This window comes from Coregonus clupeaformis, chromosome 29 (assembly GCF_020615455.1).
Source record: "Coregonus clupeaformis isolate EN_2021a chromosome 29, ASM2061545v1, whole genome shotgun sequence".
In the NCBI taxonomy this organism is placed as follows: Eukaryota; Metazoa; Chordata; class Actinopteri; order Salmoniformes; family Salmonidae; genus Coregonus; species Coregonus clupeaformis.
In genome coordinates, this window is record NC_059220.1 from 17,373,977 (window position 1) to 17,392,160 (window position 18,184).

Below are 18,184 nucleotides of genomic sequence, written 5' to 3' on the forward strand. Positions count from 1 at the left end.
GCCCTTAACCAACAATGCAGTTCAAATAATATTTACTAAATAAAATAAAAAGTTACACAATAAAATAACAATAACTAGGCTATATTCAGAGGGTACCAGTACCGAGTCAATGTGCAGGGGTGTTGGCTGTTGTGGGGTAATAGTATGCCACTACGGGGGTGGGGGGGTTCCTGAGAGCGACTGGCCATTGTTTCTGAACAGACAGCTCTGGACATTTCACCTTGTTTTAAAAGCGACATATTGTTACTTCTGGTGCTGCACCTGTTCTATATACCCTCTCTACCTCCCTCCTTTGCCTTTCTTTTGCCCATAAGGCGACTTGGAGGGGCTTTGGCTTGTGGGACTCCAAAGTCAATGAATAGTGCATTAGACCAATGGGAGTCGGCTAGATAGGATGATTTATTTAAAGACGTATCTATGGCGCTTCTCTTCCCTCTGGCCTATTCACCCACTCAGGAGAATAGAAGAAGCCAGTCTCTTAGTACTGGGATACACATTGTGCATGCTCAATCTCCTAGACCAGCAGTTCCCAAACTAGGGGGGTCGCCTGATATGAAAATGGGGTCGCGGGAGAATAAAAAAATATATATATAGTACCAGTCAAAAGTTTGGACACCTACTCATTCCAGGGTTTTTCTTGATTTTTACTATTTTCTACATTGTAGAATAATAGTGAAGACATCAAAACTATGAAATAGCACATATGGAATCATGTAGTAAACAAAAAAGTGTTCAACAAATCCAAATATATTTTATATTCTTCAAAGTAGCCACCCTTTGCCTTGATGACAGCTTTGCACACTCTTAGCATTCTCTCAACCAGCTTCATGCGGTAGTCACCTGGAATGCATTTCAATTAACGGGTGTGCCTTCTTAAAAGTTAATTTGTGGAATTTCTTTCCTTCTTAATGCGTTTGAGCCAATCAGTTGTGTTGTGACAAGGTAGAGGTGGTATACAGAAGATAGCCCTGTTTGGTAAAAGACCAAGTCCATATTATGGCAAGAAAAGCTAAAAAAAACAGACACAAAGGTCAGTCAATCCGGAAAATGTCAAGAACTTTGAACGTTTCTTGAAGTGCAGTCGCAAAAACCATCAAGCGCTATGATGAAACTGGCTCTCATGAGGACCGCCACAGGAAAGGAAGACCCAGAGTTACCTTTGCTGCAAATGATAAGTTCATTAGAGTTAACTGCACCTCAGATTGCAGCCCAAATAAATGCTTCACAGAGTTCGAGTAACAGACACATCTCAACATCAACTGTTCAGAGGAGACTGCATGAATCAGGCCTTCATGGTCGAAATGCTGCAAAGAAAGCACTACTAAAGGACACCAGTAAGAAGAAGTGACTTGCTTGGGTCAAGAAACACAATGAATCTACATTAGACCGGTGGAAATCTGTCCTTTTGTCAAAGAGAAACGACAGTCCATCAAGTGCAGTCGCAAAACCCATCAAGCGCTATGAGATTTTTGGTTCCAATCACCGTGTCTTTGTGAGACGCAGAGTCGGTGAACGGATGATCTCCGCATGTGTGGTTCCCACTGTGAAGCATGGAGGAGGTGGTGTGGGTGTGCTTTGCTGGTGACACTATCAAGTGATTTATTTAGAATTCAAGGCACACTTAACCAGCATGGCTACCACAGCATTCTACAGCGGTACGCCATCCCATCTGGTTTGCGCTTAGTGGGACTATCGTTTGTTTTTCAACAGGACAATGACCCAAAACACTCCTCCAGGCTGTGAAGGGCTATTTGACCAAGAAGGAGAGTGATGGAGTGCTGCATCAGATGACCAGGCCTCCACAATAACCCAACCTCAATCCAATTGAGATGGTTTCGGATGAGTTGGACCGCACAGTGAAGGAAAAGCAGCCAACAAATGCTCAGCATACGTGGGAACTCCTTCAAGACTGTTGGAAAAGCATTCCAGGTGACTACCTCATGAAGCTGGTTGAGAGAATGCAAAGCTGTCATCAAGGCAAAGGGTGGCTACATTAAAGAATCTAAAATCTAAAATATATATTTTTGGTTACTACATGAAGGGTTTTTCTTTATTTTTACTATTTTCTACATTGTAAAATAATAGTTAAGACGTCAAAACTATGAAATAACAAACTCAGCAAAAAATTAAACGTCCCTTTTTCAGGACCGTCTTTCAAAGATAATTCATAAAAATCCAAATAACTTCACAGATCTTCATTGTAAAGGGTTTAAACACTGTTTATCATGCTTGTTCAATGAACCACAAACAATTAATGAACATGCACCTGTTGAACGGTCGTTAAGACACTAACAGCTTACAGACAGTAGGCAATTAAGGTCACAGTTATGAAAACTTAGGACACTAAAGAGGCCTTTCTACTGACTCTGAAAAACACCAAAAGAAAGATGCCCAGGGTCCCTGCTCATCTGCGTGAACGTGCCTTAGGCATGCTGCAAGGAGGCATGAGGACTGCAGATGTGGCCAGGGCAATAAATTGCAATGTCCGTACTGTGAGACGCCTAAGACGGCGCTACAGGGAGACAGGACGGACAGCTGATCGTCCTCGCAGTGGCAGACCACGTGTAACAACACCTGCACAGGATCGGTACACCCCAACATCACACCTGCGGGACAGGTACAGGATGGCAACAACAACTGCCCGAGTTACACCAGGAACGCACAATCCCTCCATCAGTGCTCAGACTGTCCGCAATAGGCTTAGAGAGGCTGGACTTAGGGCTTGTATGCCTGTTGTAAGGCAGGTACTCACCAGACATCACCAGCAACCACATCGACTATGGGCACAAACCCACCGTCGCTGGACCAGACAGGACTGGCAAAAAGTGCTCTTCACTGATGAGTCGCAGTTTTGTCATACCAGGAGTGATGGTTGGATTCGCGTTTATCATTGAAGGATTGAGCGTTACACCGAGGCCTGTACTCTGGAGCGGGATCGATTTGGAGGTGGAGGGTCCGTCATGGTCTGATGCGGTGTGTCACAGCATCATCGGACTGAGCTTGTTGTCATTGCAGGCAATCTCAACGCTGTACATTACTGGGAAGACATCCTCCTTCCTCATGTAGTACCCTTCCTGCAGGCTCATCCTGACATGACCCTCCAGCATGACAATGCCACCAGCCATACTGCTCGTTCTGTGCGTGATTTCCTGCAAGACAGGAATGTCCGTGTTCTGCCATGGCCAGCGAAGAGCCCAGATCTCAATCCCGTTGAGCACGTCTGGGACCTGCTGGATCGGAGGGTGAGGGCTAAGGCTAGGGCTATTCCCCCAGAAATGTCTGGGAACTTGCAGGTTACACATGTTAAGTTTGCTGAAAATAAACGCAGTTGACAGTGAGATGACGTTTCTTTTTTTGCTGAGTTGGAATCATGTAGTAACCAAAATAGTGTTTAACAAAATATTTTTTATATTTGAGATTCTTCAAATAGCCACCCTTTACCTTGATGACAGCTTTGCACACTCTTAGCATTCTCTCAACCAGCTTCACCTGGAATGATTTTCCAACAGTCTTGAAGGAGTTCCCACATATGCTGAGCACTTGTTGGCTGCTTTTTCTTCACTCTGTCGTCCGACTTATCCCAAACCATCTCAATTGGGTTGTCAGGGGATGATGGAGGCCAGGTCATCTGATGCAGCACTCCATCACTCTCCTTCTTGGTCAAATAGCCCTTAAACACCCTGGAGGTGTGTTGGGTCATTGTCTTGTTGAAAAACAAATGATAGTCGTGGGCCAAAAAAGTTTGGGAACCCCTGTCCTAGACCATTCCAGTCAACACCCATGTATGGGTACAATGTTTTTGAATGTTTCACTGGTTAAGTGTGCCGCTTCCTGTGCGCACATTTCCTAATCCAGGCACTTGTCATCTCCCGTCTGGATTACTGCAACTCGCTGTTGGCTGGGCTGCCTGCCTGTGCCATTAAACCCCTACAACTCATCCAGAATGCCGCAGCCCGTTTGGTGTTCAACCTTCCCAAGTTCTCTCACGTCACCCCGCTCCTCCGCACACTACACTGGCTTCCAGTTGAAGCTCGCATCTGCTACAAGACCATGGTGCTTGCCTACGGAGCTGTGAGGGGAACGGCACCTCCGTACCTTCAGGCTCTGATCAGTCCCTACACCCAAACGAGGGCATTGCGTTCATCCACCTCTGGCCTGCTGGCTCCCCTACCTCTGCTGAAGCACAGTTCCCGCTCAGCCCAGTCAAAACTGTTCGCTGCTCTGGCACCCCAATGGTGGAACAAGCTCCCTCACAGCGCCAGGACAGCGGAGTCACTCACCACCTTCCGGAGACATTTGAAACCCCACCTCTTTAAGGAACACCTGGGATAGGATAAAGTAATCCTTCTAACCCCCCCCTTACCCCACCCCCCCCCAAAAAATAAAAAATAATAATAATAATTTGTAAAGTGGTTATCCCACTGGCTATAAGGTGAATGCACCAATTTGTAAGTCGCTCTGGATAAGAGCGTCTGCTAAATGACGTAAATGTAAATGTTAAGTCCTAAATCTTCTGCAATGCACAAAGCATAGGATGAGGGGTTCGATGGATACTGGGTATTTCAACTAAAGTCGTCACTTTAGTAGACAGCTCAACCTATTGCATACTGTATGCAACATTATCGCACAAGGTCAACAATAAAGCCTCCCAAAATCAGCTCTTTTCCTCACTGCAAGAAAATGTAAGTATTTGAAATGTGCTTCTTATAAGGGCAGGATTACCGGGGAATAAAGCAACTTGCCTGACACGCGATTCCTCGGCTTCTGAGGGACAGGCCCAATCCATTTCTCTCCCCTCACCTCCATCTCCCTAAAATAGCCCTAAATATAGTCTCTGTGTGTGTTTGTGGCCTGTGCTGTGTTGTGGCCCTGAGTCAGTGAGGGCCAGGTAAGCAGCCTGGGTACTGTAAGGAAATACCCTGGGCTGGGCCCCTCAAAGCCGTATTACACCCGCCTGCCTCTCCTTGTGGCCCACCAGGATAACAGCAGGAACAACATCATACCCACCTCCCTAAAAAGATCCACTGCCCTCTGAATTTCTAGGAAGGGAGCAAAGCTCACACACTCGCTCGTGAACATTTTAACTAAATCCGTGTGTGTGTTTGTCTCTAGGTGACGACGGTGGACAGGTTCCAGGGTCAGCAGAATGACTACATCATCCTCTCACTGGTCCGCACCAGAGCTGTCGGACACCTGAGGTAGGCACTTTACCACACACACTAAACAGAAATACACAACACCAAAAACAGTCGCTTTACCCCCAGAGAGCTCTTTTTAAATACCTCTTTTTAAAGAGCCTCTTGGTGTGAATAAATGTGGACTGAAAAAGTTGCTGAAAATGTTAAGTCTTTACAGACTTATTTCCCATGTCACGCACAGGGTGGATGAAGCTTTTGAGGACGAGGTGGAAAATAATAACGACATTTTTAAAAGTTCAGCTGCAGCGATTATTAAGTTCAGCTGTGTAAAGAGTATCGGGGTGAGAGTATCGAACAAAGAGCAGCTTCCCCATCAGTTTTTTTTTAATGGCCTATTACAAGATTTAGAGAGCCCTCTTTGTAACCACTCGCCTGGGTTAAGTTTGGGGTCTTTCCCTCTCTCTTACCCTTTATTTTTTCTTACTGTCTTTTTCTCTTTCCCTCTCTCTTTTTTCTCTCCTACTCTTTCACTCTCCCTTTCTCTTTCCTACTTTTACGCTTCTCTTTTTCTCTATTACTCTTTGTTTCTCTCTCTACTCTCCTCGATCTCCCTTTCTCTTTTTCCCTCCCTCACTCCCCTTTCTGAATTGATGCCTATTGAAAATACCTTGAATTTCCAGGCTGATACGAGATACTGACGAGCCCCTCTTGCTTAAAACGCTGCATATTAAACACCAGACAACCCTAACCCCTCTTGCTTAATATGCTGCATACAGTGCCTTCGGAAAGTATTCAGACCCCTTGACTTTTTCCACATTTTGTTACGTTACAGCCTTGTTCTAACATTTATTAAATAAATGTTATTCCTCAGCAATCTACACACAATACCCCATAATGACAAAGCGAAAACAGGTTTCTAGAAATGTTAGCAAATGTATTACAGAAATACCTTATTTACATAAGTATTCAGACCATTTGCTATGAGACTTGAAATTGAGCCCAGGTGCATCCTTGAGATTTCTACAACTTGATTGGAATCCACCTGTGGTAAATTCAATTGATTGGACATGATTTGGAAAGGCACACACCTGTCTATATAAGGTCCCACAGTTGACAGTGCATGTCAGAGAAAAAACCAAGCCATGAGGTTGAAGGAATTGTCCGTAGAGCTCCGAGACAGGATTGTGTCGAGGCACCCGATCTGGGAAAGTGTACCCAAAAATGTCTGCAGCATTGAAGGTCCAGTGGGCCTCCAGAACACAGTGGGCCTCCATCATTCTTAAAAGGAAGAAGTTTGGAACCACCAAGGCGCTTCCTAGAGCTGGCTGCCCGGCCAAACTGAGAAATCAGGGGAGAAGGGCCTTGGTCAGGGAGGTGTCCAAGAATCCGATGGTCACTGACAGAGCTCTAGAGTTCCTCTGTGGGGATGGGAGAACCTTCCAGAAGGACAACCATCTCTGCAGCACTCCACCAATTAGGTATTTATGGTAGTGGCCAGTCAGAAGCCACTCCTCAGTAAAAGGCACATGACAGCCCACTTGGAGTTTGCCAAAAGGCACCTAAAGGACTCAGACCCTGAGAAACAAGATTCTCTGGTCTGATGAAAACAAGATTGAACTCTTTGGCCTGAATGTCAAGCGTCACATCTTGAGGAAACCTGGCACCATCCCTACAGTGAAGCATGGTGGTGGTGGCAGCATCATGCTGTGGGGATGTTTTTCAGCGGCAGGGACTGGGAGACTAGTCAGGATCCAAACTCCAAGCGGGCTGTCATGTGGCAAAGATGAATGGAGCAAAGTACAGTGAGATCCTTGATGAAAACCTGCTCAAGAGCACTCAGGACCTCAGACTGGGGCAAAGGTTCACCTTCCAACAGGACAACGACCCTAAGCACACAGCCAAGACAATGCAGGAGTGGCTTCGGGACAATTCTCTGAATGTCCTTGAGAAGCCGGGTGTGGAGGTCCTGGGCTGGCGTGGTTATACGTGGTCTGCGGTTGTGAGGCCATTTGGACGTACTGCCAAATTCTCTAAAACGACGTTGCAGTCAGCATGCCAATTGCACACGCCCTCAAAACTTGATACATCTGTGGCATTATGCTTTGTTACAAAACTGCACATTTTAGTGACCTTTTATTGTCCCCGGTACAAGGTGCACCTGTGTAATGACCCTTCTTCCTTAATATGCTGCATATTAAACACCAGGCAAAACACTGCTACAGTGTTTTAGCTCTCTGTACCAGGACACCCACACACACACTGCCCCGCCGTGTGATCAATTATGGTGGGTGCGCTGGTGTAATGTGTTTTTGTAGATAGCCCTATACCCCATTGGAGCCGCGATGCGGCTGACTGAAATTGAAGTCTAAAAACTCTTGAAAACTCCCATTACTCTGTGTTTTATAAAGGAGAGGATTGATGGGCTTGCAGTGAAGTGGTGTGGAGGGGCCAGGGAGAGTCGCATGTTTATCTTGTTGTCGGCACCCCGGCCTGCCCTCGTCTCGCCTATCGCCCATTTAATCTCACACAGGAGATTACACCCTTCTGCCTAATTCACATTACATTCTCTGTCCGACGTGAAGTGGGTTTTAAAACAAGAGGGCAGGCCGGGGTGCCGACAACAAGATAAACATGCGACTCTCCCTGGCCCCTCCGTACAACTTCACTGCCAGCCCATCAATCCTCTCCTTTATGGGGAGAGGAGATACTGTTTTGTAACTGCACTGAAAGACATGAGCATTTTGTCAATGGTTTCACATTGTAAGTTTTATTTTTGAATGGCTGTCTACTTTATGATATGATAGACATTAAACCACTTTTGGCCAAGTCAATAACAACACTTTCTGCTTGTGTTTTGAGCATAGAAATACATCAAGCTAGAGAGGATCTCCATGTGAGTGTGACTGTGCTAACTTCATAAAAATCTTGGTGGCCTTTCTGAATGGGTGGGAAAGCAGTGATTTGTGGGAAATTCCGCTGCTGTCTCTCCCACGCTGAGCTCTCTCGCTCCCGTACAGCGGTTTTACCTCGCTACATTCCACTCCGCTAATAGCAACCCGCTACCGTGCATCTGACCAAATGAAGGGCTGACCCATCCCTGACGGGCTGAAAGCTCCCTGACGAGCTGACCCATCCCTGACGGGCTGACAGCTCCCTGACGAGCTGACCCCTCCCTAACGAGCTGACCCCTCCCTGACAAGCTAACCTCTCGATCTGACAGCCTAGCAGAAGCCCTCCCACTGAGACACAAACAGGGAGGGAGACATACAGAGACATACACACTGTGACAGGAGCACACACACATGTACTGGGACACACAGGGTCACACTCAGACGCAGACACACTCTGACAGGTGCACAGCCACACACATGTGCTGGTATACACTAACGTTAACACACACACCAAAGAGAAGACATTCAGGGTGACACAGACACACCCTGACAGACACACACACACACTGCCCCTCTACATGGCTCCTCATGTCAGGGAACAACCCAGGTGGGCGTCCCCTACCCCTACACACAGAGCTGTTTCCCTAGGCAAAGACTGCTTCTGATTGGCTTCTCTTTTGTCAGGCTCTTTGCTGATTGGAGGGCTCCTCTTGTGGTTTGTTTCTGTGGCAGTGATGTGTTTTTAGGTAGCTTTTCCATTGTCCACATTCTTGTGACTTGTCGTTGCCTTGTTAACTGAAGACTTACTACACACACGCCTACACACAGTTTAACACAACACACCACACAAGGGTAGATTCATCTCCTAATCTCGTGGTTTACTCGTGTCTGTTTCACATTCCATATCTTGTCTGTGTATGAATGTACGTTTGTGTCTATTCCAGAGCTTTACACACAGAGCCAAAGATCGTTTAGTATCTCACCAGAGCTCCTTGAATAAGCCAGAGAAATCTCCTTCCTTCTCCCACAAAAAGCATTTACCTCAGCCCATGTTGACAGGATCAGTGCCAGTAGAGCTGGAGATGCTGGTACAGCAAGGAGCACGTGTGAATTTTTTTTGGCACACACAAAGAAATGTAGGAGCACAATGAAAAATATTTGAGATTAAAGCTGGAATCCTTTAATTTTTCTAGGTGCACTGGTGCTCCTAAATTAAAAGTCACACAGCAAAATATTTAGGTGCATATGCGAGTAAAATGGTTGCACTGTAGAGCCCTATGCAGTTAGCGTTGCTCTACACCAGCTGAAGTATTCTAGTAGTATTCTATATACAGTATATGGGTCTTTCTATAAACCAGGGTACCAGTGAGGATTTCCTACCCTGGACAACTTGTTACAGCTGTTGATAAGTCATTGATGATAATCTGCCAATTGTTTTATGTCAATAGATTAAGATATAAGGGGGGAACATGGCTACAGTGCATTCGGAAAGTATTCAGACCCCTTGACCTATTCTACATTTTGTTAAATTACAGCCTTATTCTAAAATTGATTAAATTATTTTTTTCCCTCATTAATCTACACACAATACCCCATGACGACAAAGTGAAAAGACATTTTTAGGAATATTTGCAAATGTATTAAAAATAAGAAATAGAAATACCTTATTTACATAAGTATTCATGAGTCTTGAAATTGAACAAGTATTATGCATATTGAAGAACCACGTTAATGACAGTATCGATTTAGGTTTTAAGTCACTCTTTCGGTTAGAAAGCATTGGTTTTTGCAGTGCATACATTATTTTGGATTTGTGTGCCAATGAAAACTGTTTTCACCCCGTAACATAAGAAGACACAAAATGTTATGTAGTTACATCTCTATAAAAAAAAACTGTCCGACAGCTAGATCCAGGATTCTTACAGGGTTCAAGTTCAATGTGTAATTGAAATGATTAATTCTTACACTGCCATAAATGCAAGGACAAAAAAGTAATGTTTTATGTCTCATGATTTTGGGCAAATCCGTCAAGACACCAACCATGATAAAGAGTTAAACAGCAAAGTATTCAGACCCCTTGACTTTTTCCATATTTTGTTATGTTACAGATTTATTCTAAAATTTGATGAAGAAAAAAAAAATTCTCATCATTCTACACACAAACCCCATAATGACAAAGCGAAAACAGGTTTTTAGAAATGTTTGCAAATGTATTAAAAATATAAAAAACAGATACCTTATTTACATACACTACCAGTCAAAAGTTTGGACACACCTACTCATTCAAGTGGTTTTCTTTATTTTTACTATTTTTTACATTGTAGAATAATAGTGAAGACATCAAAACTATGAAATAACACATATGGAATCATGTAGTAACCAAAAAAGTGTTAAACAAATCAAAATATATTTATATTGGAGATTCTTCAAATAGCCACCCTTTGCCTTGATGACAGCTTTGCACACTCTTGGCATTCTCTCAACCAGCTTCACCTGGAATGCTTTTCCAACAGTCTTGAAGGAGTTCCCACATATGCTGAGCACTTGTTGGCTGCTTTTCCTTCACTCTGTCATCCGACTTATCCCAAACCATCTCAATTGGGTTGTCGGGGGATTGTGGAGGCCAGGTCATCTGATGCAGCACTAGAAGTTTGGATCCACCAAGACTCTTCCTAGAGCTGGCCGCCCAGCCAAACTGAGCAATCGGGGGAGAAGGGCCTTGGTCAGGGAGGTGTCCAAGAACCCGATGGTCACTCTGACAGTGCTCTAGAGTTCCTCTGTGGAGATGGGAGAACCTTCCAGAAGGACAACCATCTCTGCAGCACTCCACCAATCAGGCCTTTATGGTAGAGTGGCCAGACAGAAGCCACTTCTCAGTAAAAGGCACGACAGCCCGCTTGGAGTTTTCCAAAAGGCACCTAAAGACTCTCCGACCATGAGAAACAAGATTCTCTGGTCTGATGAAACCAAGATTACTCTTTGGCCTGAATGCCAAGCGTCATGTCTGGAGGAAACCTGGCACCATCCCTACGGTGAAGCATGGTGATGGCAGCATCATGCTGTTGGGATGTTTTTCAGCAGCAGGGACTGGAAGACTAGTCAGGATCGAGGCAAAGATGAACGGAGCGAAGTGCAGAGAGATCCTTGATGAAAACCTGCTCCAGAGCACCTGAGACTGGGGTGAAAGTTCACCTTCCAACAGGACAACGTCCCTAAACACACAGCCAAGACAACGTAGGAGTGGCTTTTGGACAAGTCTCTGAATGTCCTTGAGTGGCCCAGCCAGAGCCCGGACTTGAACCCGATCGAATATCTCTGGAGAGACCTGAAAACCGCTTTGCAGCAACGCTTCCCATCCAACCTGACAGAGCTTGAGAGGATCTGCAGAGAAGAGTGGGAGAAACTCTTCCACCTGTATACCCCCTGTATATAGCCTCGCTATTGTTATTTTTACTGCTGCTCTTTAATTATTTGTTACTTTTATTTCGTATTTTATATTGTATTTATTTGTGTTTTTTTTGTGTATTCTTTCTTAAAACTGCATTGTTGGTTAAGTAAGCATTTCACTGTATTGTATTCGGTGCATGTGACAAATACAATTTGATTTGACTTGATGCTGAATTCACTGCCAAAGGTGCTTCAACAAAGTACTGAGTAAAGGGTCTGACTACTTATGTAAATGAGAATCTTGTTTCTCATTGTTTGAGAGTCTTTATGTGCCTTTTGGCAAACTCCAAGCGGCCTGTCATGTGCCTTTTACTGAGGAGTGGCTTCCGTCTGGCCACTCTACCATAACGGCCTGATTGGTGGAGTGCTGCAGAGTTGGTATTCCTTCTGGAAGATTCACCCATCTCCACAGAGGAACTCTGGAGCTCTGTCAGTGACCATCGGGTTCTTGGTCAATTCCTTTGACCTCATGGCTTGGTTTTTGCTCTGACAAGCACTTTCAACTGTGGGACCTTATATAGACAGGTGTGTGCCTTTCCAAATCATGTCCAATCAATTGAATTTACCACAGGTGGACTCCAATCAAGTTGTAGAAACATCTCAAGGATGATCAATGGAAACAGGATGAGCTCAATTTCGAGTCTCATAGCAAAGGGTCTGAATACTTATGTAAATAAGGTATTTCTCTTTTATTTTTTATAAATTAGCAACAATTTCTAAACTGTTTTTGCTTCATCATTATGGGGTATTGTGTGTAGATTGCTAAATCTATTTGTTAATTCATCCATTTTAGAATAAGGCTGTAACGTAACAAAATGTGGAAAAGGTCAACGGGTCTGAATACTTTCCGAAGGACACAGTACACAGACACGGTACATTTTACATTAGCTATCTCTTTACTTTTTTTAGCCCACCCAGCTACCCTCAACCCCTTCCAGCTATCTTTAAAAACTATCCAGGTTTTCAACTGTGCTGTGATGTTTCACAAAAGTTCTGAGCCTTTCTATTCTCATAGTTTCCACAGATTCTAAATGAAAGATTAATACCTTTACTAAAAGTACAATTATATTATTGATCGACTGACCGTGGCTTTTCAAGTCACCCAGCAGTGCTATTTGCAAAGATAACTTTAAGTAAATTATGTTGGTTTTTTCAGCCATTCCTGAACCTGTGACCAAAAACAAGCTACATATGGGCAGTACCAAAACAAATGATCTAATGATTCTGTCTCTTCACAGCAAAATCTGCCGAGCTGGGATTGTTGTATCCCCCATACACATAACATGCTATTGATTGCAATAATTTTTTAAATAATTTAAATTGAAAAACTCTTACGTTTTGAATCCAGCGTTGTTTTGTGTATCAGTTCATAAACCCGGTGCCATGGAATCGGCACATCAAAAATCTCTTCCCAAATGTTGGTATTTTATGCATGGCCGACGAGCAAGTTACTTGCCTCATCCATTGTTGCGGTAATAACCGAAAGTGAGAAGTTGTAATAAATGGAAAAATTCCTTTTTTGAACATAGGGTGTGCCATTCTTACTAGTCTGCTGGAGAACTAGTTCGGATTTAAGTGTAACTTTTGTTTGACTGAAGCCTTTAGTGAGAGGTTCAATGCTTTAATATTTAATCATTTTAGCCTTCCGAATTCATATTAATTATATAAATAGGCCTGTTTAATTTTGTCTGGCTTGCCATTCCAAATAAAGTGGAATATTTTTTGCTCATATAGTATTAATAATGAAACAACGCCATTGTCTTTGTAATGACTGGGTGTATTGATACAAATCAATACACCATCCACACACTGTTGCATGCATACACACACACTAACTAACAATCACACTCACACATGCACACACACAGAGACTAATACACACAAGCATGCCAGCTTGTATATGTTTTTTTACACACACACTTTCTACACCATCCAAAGTGGGGTATTGTGTGTAGGCCAGTGACGACAAATCTCAATTGAATCCATTTTAAATTCAGGCTGTAACACAAAATGTGGAAGAGGTCGAGGGGTGTGAATACTTTCTAAAGGCACTGTGTCTCCCGCCCTCTTTCTTTCTGTCTGTTTGTATTTCTTCCTCACCTTTGCTGCGGTCTCTTTAGCCTCTTTTCTTTTGTTCTCTCATCTGTCCCTTTCTCTCCTTTCCAAATTATTTCCCAATCATCCCTCTTTTTCTCTCCCACTCTCGACTCTTGCTTTGGAGTGAGAGGTGTGTAGATAGTGTATGAACTTGCGATTTAGAGGCAATATGTGCCAACTGCCAATGCTGGTGCTCTTTATTTGACTCAATGAAGTGGTTTGAAATGTAATATTTCTCTCTCTCCCTCTCTCTCTCCACCCTCCCCCTCTCTCTCCACAGGGATGTGAGGCGGTTAGTGGTAGCCAGGTCCAGGTCCAGGCTGGGCCTGTACATATTTGCTCGGGTCAGTCTGTTCCAGAACTGCTTTGAGCTGACCCCTGCCTTCAACCAGCTCACTGCCAGACCCATGAAGCTCCACATCAGACCCAACGAGTACTACACACAGGGACAGCCCGTTAGTACACACACACACCCACACACACTGTTGCATGCATACACACACACTAACAATCACACTCGCACACGCATATGCACACACACAGAGACTAATACACACACACAAGCATGCCAGCTTGTATATGTTTTTTTACACACACACACACACTTTCATACACACTATCGGGGGGGATGGGGGTTCGCTTGCTTCTTTCTTTCTGGGAGGGTCTACTGTAAGCCCCTCTAGCCCCTCGTGGCACAGGTGTACACACACACACACACACACACACACACACACATACACATTGGCACAAGAGCTCCAGTTCCCGGGGAGACAGCTCTTTTGGGGCGCTCACATGTGCCCCCATCCCGTTAAGCTCTGACCGATCAGAGAGTCCAGACCCAGATGCTTCACTTTCTCCTCAGAACCACTAATTTGGGATCAGTCATTACCATCACTGTAAGCCGTACTCATTATAGACCATATCATCTAGGACCTGTTGTAAAGCACATAGAGAAATCATGTAATATTCAGTTTGTCTATGCTTAGTTGTCCTTGATGACATGAGATGGTGAAACGTGAATTTGCTAATGTATTGTAATTCTAATGCTGCGGGTGAGTTGCACTTAACTGCTTCCCCTTAAATGTTTTTACTGCAATGGAACCACTGCACAGTCTTGTTTTAAACACGGCAGCTTCCTGCTCCCTCCACACACACATATACACATACACACATACACACACACACACACAGCCCAGTGGACCACTGCAATTCCAGCGTATTACTTCTGTTTAGGAGGCATTAATGCAGCTGAGTGAATATTCAACTCGCCCTCCTCCCCATGCTGTCTCCCGATTTGTGTATCCCTCTCTCCCTTTGTCTGTCGACATCTCTCTCTGTCACTCACATTGATAGTGAGTAGGAACGGTCTAAACTAATTACTTTGAATAGGACTGAAGGGAGAAAGGAAAAACCTGTAAACAATCTCTCTTTCCCTTCTTATCCCTACCTCTCTCTCTCTCTCCCTTCCTCTCACTCTCCCCCTTCCTTTACTTACCTCTCTCTCCCTTCCTTTACCTACCTACCTCTCTCTCTCTCTCCCTTCCATTACCTACCTCTCTCTCTCTCCCTTCCTATCCCTACCTCTCTCTCTCTCTCCCTTCCTATCCCTACCTCTCTCTCTCCCATCCTATCCCTACCTCTCTCTCTTCCTATCCCTACCTCTCTCTCTCCCATCCTATCCCTACCTCTCTCTCTTCCTATCCCTACCTCTCTCTCTCCCTTCCTATCCCTACCTCTCTCTCTCCCTTCCTATCCCTACCTCTCTCTCTCTCCCTTCCTATCCCTACCAATCTCGCTCTCCCTTCCTATCCCTACCTCTCCCTTCCTATCCCTACCTCTCTCGCTCTCCCTTCCTATCCTTACCTCTCTCTCTCTCCCTTCCTATCCCTACCTCTCTCTCTCTCCCTTCCTATCCCTACCTCTCTCTCTCTCCCTTCCTATCCCTACCTCTCTCTCTCTCCCTTCCTATCCCTACCTCTCTCTCTCTCCCTTCCTATCCCTACCTCTCTCTCTCCCTTCCTTTCCCTACCTTTCTTGTCTTCCCTCAGAGAGAGCCTCACTCGTCCCAGCTTGACCAGGTGATCAAGAACATGCCGGAGATGGCCAACCTTGTCTACAACATGTACATGCACATGATCCAGAGCACCCAGCAGTACAGACAGGTAACTACTGACCCCGCTACACCCGGCAGTACAGACGGGTAACTACTGACCTTGCTACACCCGATAGTACAGACAGGTAACTACTGACCTTGCTACACCCGGCAGTACAGACAGGTAACTACTGACCTTGCTACACCCGATAGTACAGACAGGTAACTACTGACCTTGCTACACCCGGCAGTACAGACAGGTAACTACCATACTACACACTACACGATCAATTTGAAAGGCTAGCTCCCCTAGCACAGACCACTAGCTGCCCTAGCACAGACCGCTAGCTGCCCTAGCACAGACCGCTAGCTCCCCTAGCACAGACCGCTAGCTCCCCTAGCACAGACCGCTAGCTCCCCTAGCACAGACCGCAGCTAGCTGCTCCAATGTCACCCATAAGTGTATTTATCCACACCTGAGATGGGTTAATACTGGTACTCACAAACACACCTGCTCCAAAACAACATCTTACACTAAGTTATCCTGCTCTTAAAGGGATATTTCGGGATTTTGGCAATCAGTCAGATGAATTTGTGGATACCATTTTTATGTCTTTGTCCAGAATGAAGGAAGTTTGAGGTAGTTTCGCAAGCCAATGCTAAGTAGCGTTAGCACACTGACTGGAAGTCTATGGTATCTACTAGCATGCTAGCAGTTACCATAGCCTTCCAGTCATTGTGCTAACGCTACTTAGCAGTTGTGCTAATGCTAGTTAGCAAGTTCCTTCAAACTGCACACAGTTTGCCAAAATCCTGAAATATCCCTTTTAATGCAGTGCTTGAAATAGGTCAGATGTAAAATAATTGTTTTAGTTCTGCATGCCGAGCATTAACAGGCCACAAGCCTAACATTTTAGATGAGGGAACCAGAATGAGTTAAGAGGAGAGCGTTCCTCTGTTTTACGCCGTGGGGAGTAGAGGATGGAGGAGGGGGGATGGGGGCATAACGGGTGCAGCTACATTTCTCCCCACCCCTCTTGACCCGCCTGAAATGGCAGGGGTGCAGAGGAGAGGAGAGGGACTTTTTGTTTCCACAACATAACAGGGAGAAGGGTGCCCCTCCCTAACCTGTCCCCTAAGGCATGTGCACAGATTCTGTCCTCAAACCAAGAAATGAGAGAGACAGGAGGACAGGGAGAGAGAGGGAAAAGGATGAGACACAAGATAAGCAGTGATATGAATGGTGTTTTCTGGTACAGCGTGTAAAATCTGGTAGGGTCTCATGTCTACCAGACATTTTCTCATGAGTTCAAGATATGGATGAAAATTTAAATCAATGTAGGAATGATACCGTGGCACCCCGCTTACACCCTCTCCTTACTCTCCTCCCTTTCCCTGTGTTCCCTTCCATGTCCAGCAACAGCAGAAGCTCCTGCCTCCCCCTCGGCAGACCCAGGCAGAGGCAGCAGCCCAGGCAGAGGAGGACCAAGCCGAGCCCCCAGTTAATGTGGATAACCAGGAGGAGACCCCCATAGAGCAGGAGCCAGCAGGGGAGGCCAGCCCAGAGAAAACCCCACAGGAGACACCAGAGAAAGGGGACCAAGAGGAGAAGGTGCCTGAGGAGCACCCCAAAATGCCCGAGCACCCTGGCCGAGATAGTGACAGTGATGGAGAGGATAGCGGAGCGGAGGATGCCCCTTAAAGTGCCCCCTAGGGGCCAATGTGGGCCCCTGCATTGCTTTATTCTGGCACCAACTAGACTTTCCTTAGAAAAGAGCTTAGAGCTAAAATGATGATCCTATTGTGGAATTAATTTTCTACTGAAGCCATGAAGATGACACTGGATGCTTTGAGGATAATGTTTAATTCGATTTTCCGAGATGGTCTGTTTTGTAATCAATACTTTTTTGGTAAAATAATTCTCAATGTGATGCAGTCTGAGTTTTTTATCTTATACATACATGTGCAGACACACACACACACACACACACCCAGCCATCCTAAAATCTCCCTGTCATGATACTCTTAAAGTCTACACAGTCCTGTACTGCCCCTCCCCCAGACAGCGTCACTGGGATATGTCAATCTGATTGGCTCACCCAATAACAGTTGGACGAGCTGCCGCTAAGCTGCATTTATAGGTCAGTCACCCTGCACATGAAGCCATGGTGTGAGGGGAGCCGGTACTTCACAGACATACTACACAACCCCACTCTATAACAAAGTGTCCTTATCAGTGTTTGGAATCAAAGGTACGCAGTGACACAATTCCTGAGATTGTGGTGGTGGATTGGAGCCTACCCTGACCTGACTCCCATGTGTAGCCTCATTGGTCCTGGTAGCGTGGAGAGGCCACAGCCTGCAGGCTAACAACACACACTGGGAATTTAGGCATTATCATGCACCAGAGGTTAACTAGCTGTTACAGACGCCAGGCTACGCCATTACCCTCCCCCCACGCTACACCCCCACTGTCTGAAAGGAGAGGTCGCATCCACAGCTCATCAGGGCCAAGCCAC

General features: G+C 45.2%; 1 protein-coding gene across 1 annotated transcript in view; it reads left to right on the forward strand.

Annotated features, from left to right (window-relative positions):
• LOC121544769 (RNA helicase aquarius-like) overlaps window positions 1–17,596 on the forward strand; it is a 134,755-nt gene extending 117,159 nt beyond the window's left edge. Inside the window, 4 exon segments of the mRNA XM_041854904.2 lie at window positions 5,113–5,198; window positions 13,854–14,028; window positions 15,622–15,735; window positions 17,083–17,596. Coding sequence (XP_041710838.2) covers window positions 5,113–5,198; window positions 13,854–14,028; window positions 15,622–15,735; window positions 17,083–17,367 — 660 coding nt within the window. The 3' untranslated portion in view covers window positions 17,368–17,596.
• Window positions 17,597–18,184: the final 588 nt, after the last annotated feature.